At 41.5% G+C, this 15,527-nt stretch overlaps 1 protein-coding gene and 2 non-coding genes across 4 annotated transcripts in view; 2 read left to right on the top strand and 1 right to left on the bottom strand.

Moving 5' to 3' along the window:
• Nucleotides 1-9,346: 9,346 nt before the first annotated feature.
• Nucleotides 9,347-15,527, bottom strand: part of BTF3 (basic transcription factor 3) — a 9,055-nt gene continuing 2,874 nt past the window's right edge. For both annotated transcript variants that reach the window (XM_006167949.3, XM_006167948.3), the window contains exons 3-6: nucleotides 13,035-13,148; nucleotides 12,323-12,524; nucleotides 10,549-10,605; nucleotides 9,347-9,654 (exon numbers count right to left, since the gene is read on the bottom strand). In XM_006167949.3, coding sequence (XP_006168011.1) covers nucleotides 9,608-9,654; nucleotides 10,549-10,605; nucleotides 12,323-12,524; nucleotides 13,035-13,148 — 420 coding nt within the window. In that variant the 3' untranslated portion in view covers nucleotides 9,347-9,607. The remainder of the gene's footprint in view (nucleotides 9,655-10,548; nucleotides 10,606-12,322; nucleotides 12,525-13,034; nucleotides 13,149-15,527) is intronic.
• Nucleotides 13,710-13,788, top strand: LOC114006021 (small nucleolar RNA U2-19). The gene has a single exon (XR_003547792.1). It is a non-coding gene; the product is annotated as a small nucleolar RNA U2-19 (small nucleolar RNA).
• Nucleotides 13,923-13,992, top strand: LOC114006020 (small nucleolar RNA U2-30). Its single transcript, XR_003547791.1, has one exon. It is a non-coding gene; the product is annotated as a small nucleolar RNA U2-30 (small nucleolar RNA).

Consider the following 15,527-nt stretch of genomic DNA (forward strand, 5'->3'; position numbering starts at 1 on the left):
GCCTCAAACCTGAAGTATGTGAGAGAGGGAGAAATCATGCTGGGCAGTTAAAGGTAGATGCTGGATTTAAAAATAGGAGGAGGAATGACTGTGGTGCCATGGTAAAAGGCAATTCTCTGGGAGGCTGGCCCCGGCTCGCTTCTGGAGACCTCCCTGAGTGCACTGGACACAGGTGTGCCTATGATCCAGGCCTGAGGGTGAATCAAGACACTGTTGCAGATGCTCTCTCTGTCTCTGTCTCTCTCATGGGTGAAGCAAGTAAATACACTTAAAAAAAAAGGATCCCAGTCCAGCAGCACTAAATCACATGTAATTATACATACACATGCATGCACATTTCCACCACGCCTCCTCTTGCACACTTGAATGTGCCCTTCCTCCATCGCTCTTTTAGCTGACTCATAAGGGGCTTAAAACCAACCTCAGGAATCCCCAGACTGAGTGAAGCATGCCACCTCTTTGCTCCCACAAACACTGTGTAAATTGCAGTGTTCTTGGAGAGTTTTTTGCGATAGGGCACGTGCGCTCTCCAGACAGACAGACAGAGACGGAGAGACAGAAAGCGAGAAATCAACCCCCAGGGGGGATGGCCACGCCACAATCCCTTCTCCTCCATTCTCCTCTTGGGATCTTAGGCACGCACGCACACACGCCTGGCCTGAGTTTAAGCCACCAGGTCCAGGACTTGAACCATAGTCGACTACATGGAAATCCAGTGACATAGCCATCACCCCAACTGTTGGTCCCGATTGTAAGAGACTTTACCCAGCATGATATACACCTCAGTCCAGCCCAGTTTAAATAATTCTTTAAAAAAAAAAAAATCCCAGGAGGATCATGTTGTTATTCATCCTGTTTTTATTTCAGTTACTATAATCACTTATACAATTTTTGCCCCATAACAACAACAGGCTTGTCATTACTAATTTTTTTGCAAATGTAAATTAGTGCATAAAAAGATGTTTTCCTTTAGAACACTCATTCAAAGAAGCATTTATTGAGCACATATTTTATGCCAATTATCCTGCTAGACATTAGGGCTATGGAGATGCATCTGGCTCAGTCTCTCAAGGCACTCACTCTCTTTTCTTTTCTTTCCTTTTCTTTTCTTTTTTCTTTTTCTTTTTTTTTTAAAGATTTTTGCTATAGGATGTGGGCAATCACTGGAAAGACAGAAAGAGAGAAAGTGAGAAATCAGCCCCCAGAGGGGATGGCCACACAGCTGTCCTTCTCCTCCATTCTCCTCAGGATTTTGGGCACACACGCACAAGCACCAGGCATGAATTTCAGGTTGCCAGGTCCAGGACTCGAGCCATGGTTGGCCATGTGGGAGTCCAATGCCTTAACCACTGTGCCACCTGCTGGCCCCTGGCACTCACTGTTTAGTCAGATGTAAGAGCTTGGTTCCCTATAGACATTTTGAATTTGCAACACTGGTGATTATGGCAGCTACAGAAATGGCCTGCTCAGATCTTAAGAAAAACTGTTGCAGTCCTTTTGGCCGGAACCACCATCTTCCAGTAATTAACCAAAATGACGAACACAAAGGGAAAGAAGAGAGGCACCCGATATATGTTCTCTAGGCCTTTTAGAAAACATGGAGTTGTTCCTGTGGTGACATATATGCAAATCTACAAGAAAGGTGATATTGTAGACATTCAGGGAATGGGTACTGTTCAAAAAGGAATGCCCCACAAATGTTACCATGGCAAAACTGGAAGAGTCTACAATGTTACCCAGCATGCTGTCGGCATTGTTGTGAACAAACAAGTTAAGGGTAAGATTCTTGCCAAGAGAATCAATGTGTGTATTGAGCATATTAAGCATTCTAAGAGCAGAGATAGCTTCCTAAAACGTGTGAAGGAAAATGACCAGAAAAAGAAAGAAGCCAAAGAGAAAGGTACCTGGGTTCAACTAAAGCGCCAGCCTGCTCCACCCAGAGAAGCACACTTTGTGAGAACCAATGAAAAGGAGCCTGAGCTACTGGAACCTATTCCCTATGAATTCATGGCATGATGGGTGTTAAAAATAATCTGTGGTCTATAAAAAAAAATAAATAAATAAAAACCAAAAAAAAACAAAACCTGTTGTAGGGACTTTGGTTAACCAACAGCCTCAACTGCCACTCCTGTGGACCCACTGCCATCCTCACGCAAAGGCTACACTTCCCCATGCAGCCCCCATCCAAGAACTGAGCACCATGCGGATCCAGTGTCAGCCCATCCTGTAGGATGTGGACTGTGCTCATGCATGACCTTGCCTCATGAACTCCACTTTGGCCTGAGACTCAGATCTGCGCCATCGTCTGAGGCTCTTCCTACCCAAACCCTCCTTCCCCCTTCCTTGTATAGGCATTAGACCTGCATCAGGGCCTGAGGTTCCCTTGCTTACCCTTGGTTACACCCTGTCGTCCCTCACAGGCATGCCCCCAAATTCTAATTCCCCCACAATTAGATCCACATTGAATAGTATCTTGGCATTAGTTTTTCAGAGAACCCAAAGTGATATTGCTTCCTTCAGATTACCAGAAAAATAGAACAGGTTCTTGTCCCCAAAATCACAATGCCAAGCACCTCCTGGATTAGGGGATATACACTGTGGCATCATCTGCCTCTTAGTCACTTAGTCTGAGCTATGAAACATTCAAGATGTGAAATGCACCTTCACCACGCCCTCACCAATTAGACCCATGTACTAAAATACCTCCAGCCTACTTACCACTCCACAGGCCTCCACATAGGGATTTTTTGGATACGCTGCTTAGGTGTAACTATGTGTGAGACATACCTGCTATCAGTCTGTCTTGTGTAGTTCACTTCTGCCACATTGGTACAGCACTTGAAACTTTTAAAGATATCTTTTCTATTATTTTGATTACTTCCCCTTCATTTTTGAATAGGTAGGTTCATTGATTAAAGAATAACCTCAGTTTAACTCACCATAACCCCACGACATCGGCATAGCGAGCTATCTTGGTTCCCCTTTCTAGCTAAGAAAACAATGGAGAGGGCTTCTACACCGTCCTTGGCAAAGCTCCAACCACAGCCCAGGCCTGTTGTCTCTCTCTCAGGCACCTGTGTCACTCCTCAGGGAGGGGTGAGTCCATATTTGTTTGCCAAAATGCCAGTGGAATCACAAAAAGTACAAATTAAGTAGGCCTAAGGAGTTTGTTTTTAAGAATTATTTTATTTAACTTTATTTAAATTTGACCAGAGAGAGATAGAATAAGAGAGTGTGAGAGAGGGAGAGAAAGTGAGAAACAAGACACCAGGTCCGGGCCTCAAACTGCAGTGGGCCATGTGGGAGTCCAGCACCCTTAACCACCATGTCACCTGCCAGCTCCGGCCTAGATAGTTTTACAGAGTGTGAGAAATGAGAAAGCCAAGTGAGAGAAGACAATGGGAAAAGAGCGATGGCAAACAGAAGGGATGAGGAGGCACAGTGCCGTATCATTAAAGCCTGGTGTTCAGGCTGTGGATGCGTACAAGGTGACGTAGAGAACTTGTCTTGTCTTCCAGAGTCATTACGCCAACAGTGTAAAACAGCTTCGCGGCAACCGGCTTCTTGTGTGAGGACATCACCATTTGCCTGCCACCATCCCTGCTTTGTAATGGCAAACCCGACAGCAGTCAGAGATGAATCTGCTACCTACTGCAGCCAGGTGGACAAATCATCAGAGTTTAATAATAGCCACTAGTGGGTGGCGGGTGGTGCGGGGTTAAGATGCTGGATCCCACATGGCCGACAGTAGTTCAAGTCCTGGACCTGGTGGCTTGAGAATCACACCTGGCATGTGTGCATGTGCAAACAAAATACTGAGAGGAGAATGGAGAAGGGGGGATTGTGGCATGGTCATCTACCCTGGGGGGTGATTTCTCATTTTCTTCTCTCTCTCTCTGGTGAGCACACACATCATATGGCCAAAACTTTAAAAAGTCTCCAGTAACTAATAATTGTCAGAATTATAATGAAATCGTCATCATGCATGAATTTTTTATTTTTTTTTGGAGAGGTTTTCGCTATAGGGCACGTGCGCTCGCCAGACAGACAGAGAGAGACAGAGACAGAAAGCGAGAAATCACCCCCCAGAGGGGATGGTCATGCTTCAATCCCTTCTCCTCCATTCTCCTCTCGGGATCTTGGGCATGCACACACACGTGCCTGGCATGAGTTTTAAGCCACCGGGTCCAGGACGTGAACCGCGGTCGACTACGTGGGAGTCCAGCGACATAGCCATTAGGCTAACTGCTGGTTCCCCATGCATGAATGTTTTATACTAAAAAGAATGCCTTTGTCTATCTAATACAGACCAAGTGCTCAATAGTCTCCCACACAACTTGGTATTCAATTGTTCTAACCAGAAGACTTGGACATTTGTGGACAAGGCGCATGACATGCCACAGCAACTGTACAGAAAAATCAAGTAAAAATGAAAACATGTCATTGATTTTGATTTTGTAATGAGTTTTTGGAGTGGCTGCCCTTACACTTCAATGATATAAACACAGATCTTCCTTAGGGATAGTTACCTCCACAACTATGCAAGTCTATCATTTCCAGTAGTTTGTGCATACGTGAAGTGGGTGAGTTCTCTGGTTAAAAGTAAATAAAGCCAGTTTTGCAAGGATTAGCAAAGGAAATAATCTTGATGGATAGCTCTTATCTGTGATCAAATTCTTTGGAAATTTTGGTAAAGATCACAGAAGTCCGTTGAATGTTATGGCCCCCAAATTATTTTCAACCTGTGGCATTTCCTTGCTCCCATCCTGTTTCCTCTGATGGTTTAACACTGAGCAGCACCCTGGTGATCTGACGAGCCTGAATTCTTTTTTTTTTTTTTTTTCTTTTCAGGTTTTTGCCATAGGGCACGGTTGGTTACTAGAGAGGAGACAAAGACACACTGAGAAATCACCCCACTGGGGGCATGGCGACACCACAATCCCTTCTCCTCCATTTTCCTCCTGGATTTTGGACATAGACACACACACCCTAGGTGAGTTTCAAGCCCCTAGGTCCAGGACCTGAACCGTGGTTGACCGTGTGAAAGTCCAGCACTGTAACTAGCACACCATCACTGGCCCCAAGCTTGAATTATTCTAAACCGGTGGTAATAGATACCAAACTAAAGCCTCATGGCCTCTATCACTATAGGAGACTTATCAGAGGGCCAGCCACGGTGGCACAGCGGTAATGCTCTGCTCTGACCTGGACTCACGGAAGATCAGGGTTTGGTGCTGGGTCACCTGTACATGCCAGGTGTGTGCACGCGTGCTCATGACCCTGCCTACCTGCGAGGGCTGGTGAGATTGAAGCCTGAGAACCCGAGAGTGCCCTTTTTCTCCCTCCTCTCTCCCGAAATATAAACTTAAAAAAAAAAAAAAGACCACATCAGAAATACAGTCCAACTACACTAGATAGATAACTTTCTTTTGTCTGGTTATGGAGGGTAGAAATAGAAAAGCTTCCTTGGTGTTGTAGGTAACGAAGTTTTGACTACAAAAGGTTGAAAGTACAGAGGCCCTTTTGTTCTTGCTAGCTGCCAACTAACAAATACTGACTCTCTCTTCTGATTACTGAACATACAAACACACATGGGCCTTCTATGTTTATGTAATATGTCAGTATGTTTATGTTTAGGCTGATAGGGAGAGGTAGTATTCTTCTGGGCTTTTCAAAGAACAAATTCTTTCCAAACATGTAGAATCTTTAAAACATCTACAATTTTCCTGTTGGGCCATTTTTTGCTATTATTCTTAAGATCCAAAGGACTCTTTCTTTCCCAATAGCATCTTTTCCAGTCCACCTTGACATTTTAAGTTATGGTTTTAGAAATAAAGTTGTCTAGTTTTACAATTCCCTGTGTTCAGTCAGGTTGGAGATGTGACAGTTTTCTTTGCCAATAGTGACTGCATTTCCAGAACTCACTGCGAAGTGGAATTCGAGACTGTGCTGATTGGAGTGATGAAAACTAGTGTGAATAGAAGACTTTTCTAATCATGAGTTTGGGAAAGCTAAAAATTGTTACTAGTTGCTGTAAGACTTCTCTCAAAAAAAAAAAAAAAAGACACATCTTACTGGGGTGGAGGGAGGAAAGAGTTACTTATGTATGACTCCAATGTTAATGAAGAAAAAAAAATTAGTAGAAATCAGACCCAACTTTTAACTATCTTCGGCCCATTTCTTAAGCTATCTCCAATTTTAGAACATAGCCTTCTGCCCTGTGCACCACAGGATTATTACAGAGATGATACAGTGTACTCCAGCAGGAGCTCTCAGGTAAAATGGGTATCTGCCTCTGTTAGTGAAGCCCTGATTCACACCCAGCTGAAAACTACTTTAGTCCAGAACTAGTCTTAAAAGTAGTGAACAACAGTCAAAAAATTACCAACCAGATCAGAACTATCTGTCCCTCTAGTCTGCCAGAGCCTAAAATTCTTTGCAGCAGGTAATGAGCTTAGAAAAGCAGACCTGGGTTTGAATCTCATCCTCTACTCAAACTGTGGGACGTGGAACAATTTCACCTCTTGAAGATGGTTTCCTCAACTCTACAATGTTGCTGTATTTGAGGACTGCTTTGTAATACAGTTCAGACAGAAAACAAGTGGTGGAGTCCTTTAACATAAGGAATTGGATAGAAAAATTGCAAGGATATGGTAATTGTATTATTATTCAAAAATATCTGTTTCCCCAATCCCAAGCGCACCTGACTTGCCTACACATTTGACTTGCTCTGGCTGCTGAAATTCAATCGCTTACCAGGTGGGCCACTTCCCAGCTCACATTAACGAGCCAGCTGGTTGTTCACCTTTTCTGTCCCGAGGCTGTCAGTGTTCCAGGTAGGGGATGCTCCTGGAGTAAAGCAGAGCCTAACCATGGGCAGACCACAAACATTAAGTGTGACAACTTTAGTTCTAGCAACAGAAACATTTGGTCACTTGTAACTATAGGATAACCCTGCCTATCTTGATAGTGGAGATTATGAGAAAAACATTTAATTCATAGCCACCAACACATAGCTTACTTATCACTTAAACAATGAAAGTATTTGGAAATTATTGGGGAAAGTTCTCTTAGTATGGGCATGTAGGCTTAAGCTCAAACCAACGTCTACACAATAAGCAAGTTGCCCTGGGATAGGCATCTCCTGGAAATCTATTGCATTTCACTATTTAGTCCCTTTCCTATAGATCTTAGTCCGAAGACTGGATTGGCTCAGATAGAGGGGTCTCTACAAGCTTGTCAGCCTGTCTGTCATGATCCAACACCCTTGGGGATCAGTTGACAATGTTTTTCTCCATGCTACTCAAAGCATGGACTGTGGACTAGCAGCAGCAACACCTGGCATTTTGCCAGAAATGCAAATCTTCAGGCCCTACTCCGGACTTTCCCATTTCACTGCCCTCCAGCTTAAACAGTCCACCTCTTTGGTCAGTTATATGTAAGAAGTGATGGTAACAGCTTTTAAGAACCAGCATTTGAATTGTGCTCTTCCCTGCCAGGAAGCTGGAGAGTCCAAGATAAGGGTTGCACCATGGGTGTGGACCTCAGAGTAACTATGTAGCAAAACCCAACTTGCCCTTGGCAGTCTGCAAACAGTAATTTTGTTAACCATCTAGATTTCAAAGTCCTTGTTACTGTAGCACTGCACTTCAACAGGCCTGATATACACAGAGGAAAAACAATGTACATATAAGCAAATACTGTTTACACAGCACTTCATTTAAAATTAGTTATAGCACACATGTGCTTGCTGGAGAGAAGCAAGCAAGCACCTCCACAAGGGGGATGGATGGCCACACCACAATACCCTCTCCTCCATTCTTTTCTTGGGATTTTAGGCACACACACACACATATACACAACCAGCATATTTTTTAAGCCACCAGATCTGGAACTTAAACTGCAGTCAGCCATGTGGGATCTAGCCACCTCAACCACCACGCCACTGGTGGGCCCAATAGTGACTAGATAGGTGTATTAGTACTTTTAACATGTACTTCCAAGGGCTGAATGTAGCAGAGAGATTAAGGTAGCTGTATCTCACACGACTGGTTTAAATCCTGACCCCAGCACCCTGAAAAACATTCTATGTGTGTGTGTTTGACTGGAGAAAGACAAGAGAAAAAGAAGTGAGAAAGCAAGCTGCTTGGTCCAGGACTTGAACCACAGCTAGCTATGTTGGGAGACTAGTACCTAAACCATTGGGCTACCTGCTGGCCCCCTAAAATAAAATCTTACTAAGTAGAAAATAAAATCTTCCACCATTGACCTTGAAGCAGAGAGGATATAATTGCTTCAATTACAATTTGTCATTTTTTGGGGGGGAGGAGGTTTTTTGCTATAGGGCATGTGCACTTGCCAGAAAGACAGAGACAGAAAGCAAGAAATCACCCCCGAGGGGGGATGATCACGCTGCAATCCCTTCTCCTCCATTCTCCTCTTGGGATCTTGGGCACGCATGCACACACGCCCAACGTGAATTTAAGCCACTGGGTCTGGGACTCGAACCATGGTCGACTATATGGGAGTCCAGCAACATAGCCTTTACGCCATCTGCTGGTCCCACAATTTGTAAATTCTTAAAAGTTACAGCTACCTCAATATGACTGACTGCCAATATAATTTTTTTAAGTAACCCTGTATTGAGGGATTCTTCTAGGGTGATGTAACTGTTCAATATCCTGATTACAGTGACAGTTACATGTTACACTTCTTACAACTGTGTACAGACACTCAATTTTCTTGTATCTTAACATACACCAAAAAAAAAAAAAAAAAAAAAAGAGAGAGAGAGAGAGAGAAACCAACAGTTCTATTCATTTATAGTGTTACCACTCAAGGAAGACAAAGGAGACATTCTTACTACAAATGTTACCTTTTCCCCAGTCACTTTATAAACTATACTATAAAAAATGATTTGGATATAATTACATTTTTTTGAAGTTTGAGACCTCAAGTTACACCTACATAGACTTTACTAATCTCTATTGACTTCATAAACTCAAGATTAAATGAAAATAAAACTGATTAATATATACAAGGTATTTAATGCATGTTTACAATAAAGGCAGTATTGAGAAAAAAAAGTCCCTTTGTTACCTACTGAGAAATACTCTATCCTCATCTTGTATTTACACCCAGTATATCAACCACGGAAGCCCTGAGGACTGTGGGAGAAAAGTTTTCAAACATTAGACCTTTATACTATCTTTATTACACTATATTCTGATTTTAAATCTTTCCAGCCAAGGTTAGCAGCCACATTATATACCATGATTAGCTTTCCATAAACAGCTTACTGTGGAACATTATCAGCATCAAAGAAATAAAAAAAAATAAAACCACATACTAGGCAAAGAACTTTATTAACCTTTGTTCCAAACTTTATTCCCAGGCTTCTTCAGCTTAATTAGCTGCAAAGAATGAACTGCGTATAAGCAAAAACTGAAAAGAGCTGCAGTGTCCAAGGGGCTTAGGCTTAAAAATATTAGAGATCTAGATTTTATCAGATCCATAAACAAAACAGAATTTTAAAAAGCAGTCATAATATAAAATAGCAGCTCCCAGTAACTTCGTCAAGTTTATCCCTGTCAGAAGTTGACTCAATTCAGTTTGCCTCATTCTTGGAAGCCTCATCAAAATTCTCCACGAGATCTAGAAGAAAGAAAGAAAGAAATTCTGAAGAAAAGCCAAATCTACAATGATCAGGTGTTAAGAGGAGATAAGGAAAGTCTCAAAATAGAGTCTATATAAGGTATAAACTTAAAACCTGTCTCTATTTCCAGCAAGAACTCTATCCATTTGGTACATGCAGAAGTCTATGTTTTGGCATATAGTAAACACAAGGCAAAGCCATTTATCTGCTGCTTAAAGCACAGAAAATACTAAATACTATGCTTAGAGAATATGTATATGCCTTCCTATTCCACCTAGGGACTAAAATTAAACAATTTAATATGCTGGTCAATATGGGACAGCAGAACCAAGGACTGCCATGACACGTGACTGTGAAGCTTTCTGAGTTACTATGGACACCTACCTATGCAAAGTGGAAATATTTATGAGTCTAGTGAACATTATATCCTGCCCAGTCAATATTTGTATTGTAACAAAGTAAATTATCCAATAGAGATAACAAGGGAAAAAAAATGCTATGATTATCAAAGAATTACTTTACACATTTTTAGAATGGTTATATATCCCAAGATATCTGAACTCTCCACATTTCTACATAAATTCATGAATTTCAAAGTAAAAACAAGTCATTGTGGTCTGTAGGTAGTTCTATTTATATCACAATACACACACTTAGTAAGTAGTCAGTATTTCAGACTAGATACCTACATGTTTTGGGGATCCCAAAAAGAAACAAGCCAAGTCTACAAACTTAACTTGCCATTAGACAACACTGCATTTGTTTCTTCGTTCCCCACCTTTAATTCCCCCACACCCGCAAAGGTAGAATTTCCCACAGTGTTTAAATTCTTTATTCTCCCTTGTTAAGATTCTCTAGGTTAATTATGGGTGGCCATGGGTATAGGTTCCCACCTGGAACTTCATCATCATCATCCTCTCCAGTAGCAAGTGGTGCTTTTCCATCCACAGCTATGAAAGGGAAATGTAAACATTACACACATATCTAAGTCATAAACAAACATTAACTGAAAGAAGAACTAATGAACTACCAAGTGTTATTATAACTTACATTTATGATGACAAGTGACACTTGAGATTTCACCTACAGTACTACCAACAGCATGATACTCTATGTCTATAATGGGTTATACAAATGACAACCAACAAACCAAATTCCATACCCACCCTTTTATCCCTCTGCCCATCATAGGACCTGAGGTAGTGAGAGCAGTAAGGAGCTCTAAGGGTGCAGATAAAACCCACATACCACATTAGGGTAAGGTGTATGTTGGGTGGCAAACAGAGACAATTTTTGCAGATACTTTGTTGTTTGTGCATGACATAAGAGAAATGCTCAACATTTACTAAAATAAAATTTTAAAAAAAAGTATCTGAGTGGTAAACATTCACTTCCCCTTATTGCACAAGAATGTGAACTGTACATTCACTAGCTCCACCTGGAGTATCACTGACATACTTCAAAAGCCTACTTGGTTATGAAAGCATAAGATGATCTAGAACCTCTTATACCTCTAAACGTGACAATAAAAACACAAACTGAGGCAGTGACTCAACACCTAAAAAACACAGAGAACTAATGGGACGGCAGTTGGCATGGTGGTTGGGGGCGCTGGACTCCCACATGGCTGACCACAGTTTGAATCCTGGGCCTGGCGGCTGGCTTGCTCGCTTGCTCTCCCTCACTCCGTCAAACTTAAATAAATAGTTAAATAAAATAATAAACACACACACACACGACTAAATAAGCCATGAAAAGCCTCTGCCTTGCCTCTGAATTCCTATTCAAATTTTAAGCCTAGGGCCTGGGGCCTCAGCATAAAACTGGCACATCCCCAGATGTATACATATTCGACTACACTATTTTCTGCCCTGAACAAAATCCTTATCATACTGTAATTAAAAACACCAGGACAGGGGCCAGCCTGTGGCAGGTGGTTAAACCAGCTGGATCACACATGGCTGACTGTGTAGTTTAAGTTCTGGAACCAGGGGCTTGGAAAACAGGTCAGGCATGTATGTTCCTTCTCAGTTTCTCCCTAAAATCCTGAGAGGGAGAAACGGAGAAGGGATTATGGTGTGACCATTCCCCTCAGAGGTGCTTTCTCACTTTCTCTGTCCCTCTCTCTCTGGCAAGCATTATGTGCCTTCTGGCAAAAAAACAAATACCACCAACAGATAGGCACAATTGAGAAACTTGGTAATTTCCACCAGTATATTCAAAAACCAATATAAAAAGGCCAGCAGATGGCGTGGTAGTTGGGGCACTGGACTCCACATGGCTGACCATGGTTCAAGTCCAGGACCTAGTGGCTTGCTTTCTCACTTTCTCTGTCACATCTGTCCTAGAACAAACTTAAAAAAATAATAATTAAAAATATTTAAACTATAAATGATAATCAGAAAAGCCCCAAATTATATTTTCATACTTTCTAGCTACTAAAAGGTACAATTTTTAAGGCTCTGGTCCTAGCAAGTTAGCTAATAGAAAACCAACATTAAATCAAGTTTAATGATCACAGCACTTGTTTAAAATCCACTATAAGTGTTATTTAAAATTTGCATTTAAAAAATTAAACACATTTACATCCACTTGAGGTCCCAGATTATTGGTACCAGAGTAACCCCACCCAGTAACCCCCAGTAACTCTACTACAAGGAAACTTACATTGTTTGGGCAGAGCTTCAGCCAGTCTCCTTAAACTAGTCAGACTGTCTGCCCCAAGCTGGTTTAAGATACTGGGTAGCATTTCTGTCAGCTGCTTTGTCTGAGCGTGGCCTGTAATGGTGAAAGTATTCGCTGCCAGAGATGCCTGAACTTTAGGGTTGTTAAAGTGGATCACTGTTCCCTGGTTTGTAAACATATTCACCTACAAAGAAATTTTTAAAATTAGTAATGCTTACCAAAGTCCCTTCAAAACCAAATATGTTTGGGGCAGGGGGTGGTGCGGTGGTTAAGGGCTCTAGACTCCCACATGGGCCGACCGTGGTTCAAGCCCTGGACCTGGTGTCTTGCTTTCTCACTTTCTATCTCTCTCTGTTCCTCTCTGGTCAAATTTTTTAATAAATAAACTAAAATAAAGTTGAATAATTCTTAAAAAATGTATTTATTAAACACAAACTTAAGTCTAAACTAACTAATCTGGCATTTCACAGTGAAGCATGGTGAAATTTTGCCTGGAAGCAAATGTATAACCTAACAGTTTTCAGACGTTGCAATCTCCCTGATATTCATTAACAGGGTAGAAATATGTCTTATAAACTTTAAAGTCTGGTGGGACATGAAATACTTTGGAAGTAGAATCAAAACAGCATTTATTACATGAACATTAAAACTAAGTCCATCAAGTCTTTTTTTTTAAAGAAAATTTAACACCTACCTCTTCAATACCAGAGATATTGTTTACCCCTAACTTCTTTAAGGAGAACTGAAGTTTCTTATCATCTGCTGTAGCTGTTCTATGAACCACCTTCTTCTTTCTGCGAGCAGTTCCCTAAAGTAGGAAAAAAAAAGGAGAGAAAATAGCACATTTATAACATTGCACACGTTTTTCAAAGAGAAGGAATGGTTTCTAATTATTTTTCTGACCTTTAAGTCTGTATAAGAAATTATCATAACACTAAACTTCTATATAATGAGTAGGCAGGCTAAGACAAATACAGAAGCAAAAAGAGGAAAATGAACTATCTACAAATCCTTAATAACTTCTAAACTTCTAGTTTTGTCAGATATAAAAGAATAACTTTTCCAAAGTCTTACTTTTGGGGTCAGCAGGTGGTGTAGTGGTTAAGGTGCTGAACTCCCATATAGCCCACTGCTGTTTGATTCCCAACAGTTTGAAACTCACGCCAGGCACATGTGCCCAAAGTCCCAAGAGGAGAATGGAAGAGAAAGGATTGTGGTGTGGCGATCACTCCTGGGGGGTGGTGGTGGTGGTAATTTCTCACTTTCTGTCTCTATTTCTCTGGTGAGCACACACACTTTATAGCAAACATCTCTTTCTCTAAAAAAATAAAAAAAAAAGAAAAATCTGAGATCTACTCTAACCGGAGTGGATCAATGATGAAACTAGCCAAATCTGAGCATCGGAAGACCTTCCAGTCTACCTTACGCATGATCTCTTAGCTCTGAGAAGCAAAACTTACAGAGTAAAACAATAAGGGCTTACTATTATTGGTATGTGTGTGCGTGTGTACATTTATGAGGGGCAGTGAATAACTGGGGATTGCTGAATGGGGTGTGTGTGTGTAAAAGGCAAATCATTTCTGAGTGATGATGATAAGATTTTCCTATTGACCTTTTAAACTATGAAGGTTTCTATACTTGATCTAAGTTCAAAAAGAAAAAAAAGTCTACTTTTTAAATTAGTTGCTCATAAACTGATCAAAGATGTGGCATGTATCAACCTGAATTATGCCTCATTTAGAAAAGCTCTGTGTCACAATTATTAACTTTTTGTTTTTAAAGAAAAATCAATGTCCAGGGACCAGCAGGTGCTGGACAATCCCACATGGCCAACCACAGTTCGAGTCCAGGACCTGGCGGCTTGCTTTCTCACTCCCCCCCCAACCCCGGGGCAAATTAAAATAAAATGAATGAATAAATAAAAATTTAAAAAAAGAAAAATCAACATCCAAATAAGTATTCACAGGCAAGACAGTATATGATACAATCAAAGGAATATGTATATAGACTTCCAAAGCACACAAGAGTAAATCTTAAGTTCTCATCCTAGCCTTCAAGGCACTCACATGACCCAGCTTCTCATATGCTACACTTAACAAAATCTCCTACCACACATACATACTCATCTTCAGGCAAATGAACCTCTTTGCTGTTCCTTAAACAGGACAATCAGGCTGGGACATTAGGGCCTCTGCCCATGTGGAAAGGTTCCTCTTTCTTCAGTTGCATGGCTCCTTCCCCTATTGCAGAGCTCGCTGCTCATCACAGTGGCCCTTTTCAATCACCCAATGTAAAATAGTAGCTCCCACACTCACTCATCATTTCCTTTCTATTCTGGTTTCTTTCTTTCTTTCTTTCTTTCTTTGGCTATAGGGCATGTGCGCTCACCAGAAAGACAGAGAGACAGAAAGTGAGAAATCACCCCCCAGGGGGGATTGGCCATGCTGCAATTCCTTCTCCTCTCGGGATCTTGGGCACACACGCCTGGCGTGAGCATAAGCCACAGGGTCTGGGACTCGAACTGCGGTTGCCTACATGGGAGTTCAGCAACATAGCCATTACGCGCTGCTCCTTGGTTTCTTTCTATACTGGTTTCTTACACTCATTACTGTAAGATATAAATGTATCTCATCCATCTCTTCTCACTAGAATGAATGTAAGCTCTCTGAGAGTTTCTATTTTGTTCAGTGCTATAAACCTAGTTTCTAAAACTGTATCCGGCTCATTGAAGGCCCTCAAGGAAAGGCTAACACCCAACTACCTCACTGTCCTCAAATCTTCACCCCAATTCCTATTTATCCTTTACAATCCTGTACAAGCTGTTACCTCTTTGTCTTCCCTAAGCTCTGCAACTATCTCCCACCAGGCCAAATCATTTCCAGCAGGTGGTGCAATGGTTAAGGTGGTGGACTCCCACAGAGCCCACTGAAAATGGCTCTATTTTGAAAATACTTTTTATTGTACTATTACACTGTAAACAAAATTTTTAAAAACATGTTTATCTCCACCACTGGGCTTAAAGCCCCCTCCTTCAGGGAATTTCTTCAAAAAAATTTTTTTGAGGGACCAGCAGTTAGCATAATGGCTATGTCACTGAACTCCCACGTAGTCAACCGCGGTTTGAATCCCGGACCCGGTGGCACGCCGGGCATGTGTGCGTGCGTGCCCAAGATCCTGAGAGGAGAAT

The sequence above is a fragment of the Tupaia chinensis genome, unplaced genomic scaffold (genome assembly GCF_000334495.1).
Source record: "Tupaia chinensis unplaced genomic scaffold, TupChi_1.0 Scaffold145344_1, whole genome shotgun sequence".
Taxonomy (NCBI): Eukaryota; Metazoa; Chordata; class Mammalia; order Scandentia; family Tupaiidae; genus Tupaia; species Tupaia belangeri.